Source organism: Microtus ochrogaster, chromosome 18, assembly GCF_000317375.1.
Source record: "Microtus ochrogaster isolate Prairie Vole_2 chromosome 18, MicOch1.0, whole genome shotgun sequence".
Lineage (NCBI taxonomy): Eukaryota > Metazoa > Chordata > Mammalia > Rodentia > Cricetidae > Microtus > Microtus ochrogaster.
In genome coordinates, this window is record NC_022020.1 from 6,072,878 (window position 1) to 6,077,636 (window position 4,759).

Here is a 4,759-nt window from a genome sequence, read left to right on the forward strand (position 1 = left end):
TTTTCGAGACAGGGTTTCTCTGTAGTTTTTGGTGTCTGTCCTGGAACTAGCTCTTGTAGAACAGGTTGGCCTCGAACTCACAGAGATCTGCCTGCCTCTGCCTCCTGAGTGCTGGGATTAAAGTCGTGCACCACCGCCCGGCCCTAAAACTGTTTTAAAGAACTCTCTAAGACATTGTTGGACATTTCCTACAAATGCATATGCAGGTAGTTGAATTATTTGCCCTGGGAGCTGGAGAGATGAGTGGTTAAGAACACTTGCTGCTCTTGCAGAGATCTAGAATTCGATTCCCAACACCCATGACAGATGGCTCACAACTACCCGGAACTCCAGCTACAATGCCTTCTTCTGGCCTCCAAAGGTTCTTTATTCATGTGTCATATACACACAAATACACACAAACATACAGATTTTAAAAAACAAAATCTGGGGGAAAAAAAAGATACTCACCCTTGGAATAATGTAGGATAGGTGAATTTCAGGACCGACAGGACATACTGAAAACAAACACAAGACTGATGAATATTTTGAATGACAGAAAATTAATAGAGCATATAATAATAATCCTATTGAAGAAATCTGAGTATTCTATATAAAGGCCTTCATTTCCCCCAAGTCTGAATGGGCAAAAGAATGGCCCTCTAAGTTATACTGAAGGGAACAGCTGGGGTAAGATTATATTTTTGTTTTGTTACTGTTTGCTTGTTTGTTCTTAAAACAGGATCTTATCTGTAACCCACCCTGGCCTAGAACGTGCCATGTAGCCCACCCTGACCTAGAACGTGCCATGTAACCCACCCTGGCCTAGAACGTGCCATGTAGCCCACCCTGACCTAGAACTTGCCATGTAACCCATCCTGACCTAGAACGTGCCATGTAGCCCGCCCTGACCTAGAACGTGCCATGTAACTCAGGATCCAAGTAATCCTTTGGCCCTGGCTTGCTAAGTACTGGAATTACAGGTAAACCCTGATTCTTTTTTAATTCTTTGTTGTGTATAATTTATTGATATAATATACATATGTGTACATTTTCATATGTGTGATTGTGGCTTAGCACTTGTGTGGAGGTCAGAGGACAACCTTAGATGTTATTCTGCCTTCCACCTTGCTTGAGATAGGTCTTTTGCTATTCACCATTGCATATGCCGGGCTAACTGACCCATGAGCTGCTTCCTATCTTGCTACAGGAGTGTAGACACACACTGTCACATCAGGCTTCCCTTGTGTCTGCCTCCTATCTTGTTTTAGGGGTACAGACACACGCTATTACATCAGGCTTCTAGTGGGCTCTAGGGATCTGAACTCAGGTCCTCACACTAGCGAGGCAAGCACTTTTACCTGAGCACCTCTTCAGCGTTTCTATAAGTCTTTGATCAGATTTACAGACCTTTATAATGGAGGGATTGTATTTTGTCTTTGGAGATATCTTTTTCTAGTATAAACACTTTATTTATTTATGGTCTAAAGCCATTAAATACTTTAGGAAAGGACTCTGTTAATTCTCCAAACTATCTTAAAAAAAATTAAAATGATGCAGCCAAGACAGGTACAGTGACACACCCCTTCAAGCCCAGTGCTGAGGAGGCAGATGCAGGAGGAGCTCTGTGAAGTCAAGGCCAGCCTGATCTACAAAGCTAGCTCCAGGCCAGCTGAAGATACAGTGAGACCCTGCTCAAAAGAAAGGAGAGAAGAAAAGGAAAAGGAAAGTAGGGAAGGAGAGCGGGGAGGGGGGAAAGAGGGAGGGATTAAATAGTAAGAACCAATGGTATTGAGGATGTTCACAGAAGTATCTTCCCTGGCCTATTCAAAACTCTCCCTGAATAAGTTCCTACATGTTCCGATTACAGATCACTTCCTGTACTGCGTTCACTTGCATCATTCAGTGTGCCCCACCCTATTTTTCCCTGATGCTTCTATTCTGAACTAGAGAAAGGATGAAGAGAGGACTGGGCATGGCCTGAACACCTACAACAACCTTAATTACAATACCAGTATTTCCTCAATGTGTCGTGTGCTGAGCTTTAGTTCACAAACTGAGGGAGATCTAAGATGCTGATGCTCCGGAGGGGTGTAGGTCAGTGGCTGAGCATATATCTAACATGTGAAGCCCTGGGTTCTGTCCCTAGTATAACAAAATAAAACAAAGTACTGAAGCTCTCATCTCTTTTTTTTTTAAAGAGGCAAAAGCCTCTGAATTTGAGATCCAAGACAGCCAATCTCGAAAAACAAGAAAGGAAGGAAAGAAGGGAGGGAGGAGGGAGGGAGGAGGGAGAGAATTGAACTTTAGCTCTAAAATATCTCTGAGCTAGGTAATCCCCGCACTCAGGAGGCAGAAGGAGGATTCCAACCCAGCCTTGATCACACAGCAAGGCCCTATCTTAATGGGGAAGAGGGTAGGGCTGGTGAGATGGCACTAACCACCAAATCTAATGAATGACCTGAGTACACTCTGAACTGACTTCTGCAAGATGCCCTCTGACCTCTACCAGTGTCCCATGGTAGGTACACCCTAACACATACAAACATTAATTAAATAGACAAAGGCTGGAGAGACGGCTTGGCAGTTAAGAACTACCTACTGGCTACTCTTCCAGAGGATCTAAACACATGACGGCTCTCACAATCATCTGTAACTGCAGTTGCAGAGTATCATATGCAGTCCAGGCTCTGCACACTGCAACACACGCTGCACAGACATACATGCAAGCGAAACAGCCATATGCATAAAATAAAAATAAATCTTTTTTAAATTAAAATAATAATAAATAATAGCTGGGCGTGGCGGTCCCACTGTAAATCCCACAGAACTTGGGCGGTAGAGGCAGGAGCATCCACTAAACTCAAGGCAACTTCCCACTCTTATCAAAATAGGAGTTTCTGCCTCTCAAAATTTTAAACCCTTGGATATAGCGGAAATGCTTGAAAAGGAGATAAAGACTAAATGAGTCAATCTGTGGAGTGAGGGCTGATAATCTTTTACACTGCTTCTGGAACTGTGGGTCCTGGGGCTGAAGGCTCTTGGGGGCGGGGCAGAATGTTTCTACCTTCAGTTCTTCTTTCCCTGAGGGAAGAGCAGAATCTGTTAGCTTTCTGATAGTTTGCGTATGTATGTATTTATTAACTTGAGACAGGGGTTCAAGTAACCCAAGCTGGCCTCAAACTCGCAAGGTAGCTGAGGATGACCTTGAAACCCGCATCCTCCAGCCTACACCTTCCAAGAGCTGAGAGTGTAGGTGAGTGTTGGGGATGGAGCCCGAGGCTTTGCGCACGCACGGCCACATCCTCCTCTTGAAGACAATCCTCCAAGTCGGAAACGAAGTTCCGGGGAGGCGGACTCAGAGTCGGTTTCCTCGCGGTCCCCATCCGGACCAGACAGCCCGGGGCAGCTTCTGTGACCTGGACCGCACGGCTCGCAGCCCACGCGCAGTGGCGTCCGCCCGCACGCTCACCTTGTTCGTGAGGTGAGAAGCCAGGTAGCAGGTGCAAAAGGTGACGCCGAGCAGGGAGCGCCTCCCGATCATCTGTCAACTCGCTCGGCTCCCCGGGAGAGGCTGCGCCCACCGGCCGGAACCCACCCAGCCGCCTCGGTCTCTGCCGCCCTGCCACGAGGCTCCGCTCCGCCAATCAGCGAGCAGCTCGCCCGGGCGCTGCCTCCTTAAAGGGGCCGCTCCTGCTAGGACACCTCAGCTTCGCCTCCGGCCCCGGGTCCTCTGAAAGGCGAGACCTCTCTAGCTGCCGGTGGTAGAAAATGGTGAAAAAGAAAGTAAGCACGTTACCACCAAAGACGTCACGGCATTTCTTATGGTTTGAAGAAAAACAGCCATAGCTATTACTGAATGACTGGATGAAAATGCTCGAGGCTTTACCGAATTTTTCCAATTTTCTACGTTGCTTCCGTTTAATTTTGGCAAAAACACAAACAAATTAGCCACGGTTGAAGTTAATTTTAAAGTAACTAGAGAGATGGTTCAATGGTTAGGAGTGGATATTGCTCTTGAAGAGGACTGCAGTTCGGTTCCCAGCATCCACCTCAGAGGATCCTGCCGGACTCAACAAGTGCACAAGAACAAAAGTACATTCTGAAGTACAACATGCACATAACCAAAAATAAAGTAAATCCAGAAATACTCTTAACAGAAGCTTGAAAACGGAACTTATCTGTAGGTAGTGCCCGAGACCTGTAATCCCAGCAGGCGGGGTAAGGACGCAAGTAAATTCAAAGGTCACCTGGACTGCTAAGGGGATCCAAAGCCATTTGGGGCTGTGTGGCTTTGAGCCACAGACAGGAAGGGAGATCGTCTTTTTCAAAGCAAAATTTTAAACGTAGCCTGGGTCGCCAGGGCAGGAAATTAACGCTGGTTTGGGCGGATAGTAGGAAATGAACAAGAAGACGTTGGTGATTTGCGTGGTTAATAAAAGGTGCCGGTGGGCCAGAGAGGTGGTTCAGCAGGTGAAGGCGCCTGCTGCCAAGACAGACTACTTCAATTCCAGAAAAAAATCAGAAGAAAAGAACGGATATGAAAGTGTGGAGGGGCATCACCGGTGTCCAGGGGAGTGTGAAAAATAGGGGTGGATATCATTAAAATGCATTGCATGCACATGAAAATTTCAAAAAAATTAAATTAAATTAAATTAAAATAAATTAAAATAAACTTTAATTAAAATAGACTTTAAGCTTTGGGTTTTTGGGGTTTTTTTTTTTAATTTTCGAGACAGGGTTTCTTTGTACTTTGTTCCTATTGTGTTAGGTTCAATCT

At 45.6% G+C, this 4,759-nt stretch overlaps 1 protein-coding gene across 3 annotated transcripts in view; it reads right to left on the reverse strand.

The window, feature by feature from the left end:
• Positions 1 to 3,790, reverse strand: part of Tmem241 (transmembrane protein 241) — a 133,996-nt gene extending 130,206 nt beyond the window's left edge. Inside the window, exons 1-2 of one of the 3 annotated variants that reach the window (XM_013349364.2) lie at positions 3,452 to 3,787; positions 451 to 497 (exon numbers count right to left, since the gene is read on the reverse strand). In XM_013349364.2, coding sequence (XP_013204818.1) covers positions 451 to 497; positions 3,452 to 3,523 — 119 coding nt within the window. In that variant the 5' untranslated portion in view covers positions 3,524 to 3,787. Of the gene's footprint in view, positions 1 to 450; positions 498 to 3,451 lie in introns of all 3 variants that reach the window. The other 2 variants (XM_026783604.1, XM_026783603.1) reach the window with 2 other exon arrangements.
• Between the last annotated feature and the right edge of the window lie 969 nt (positions 3,791 to 4,759).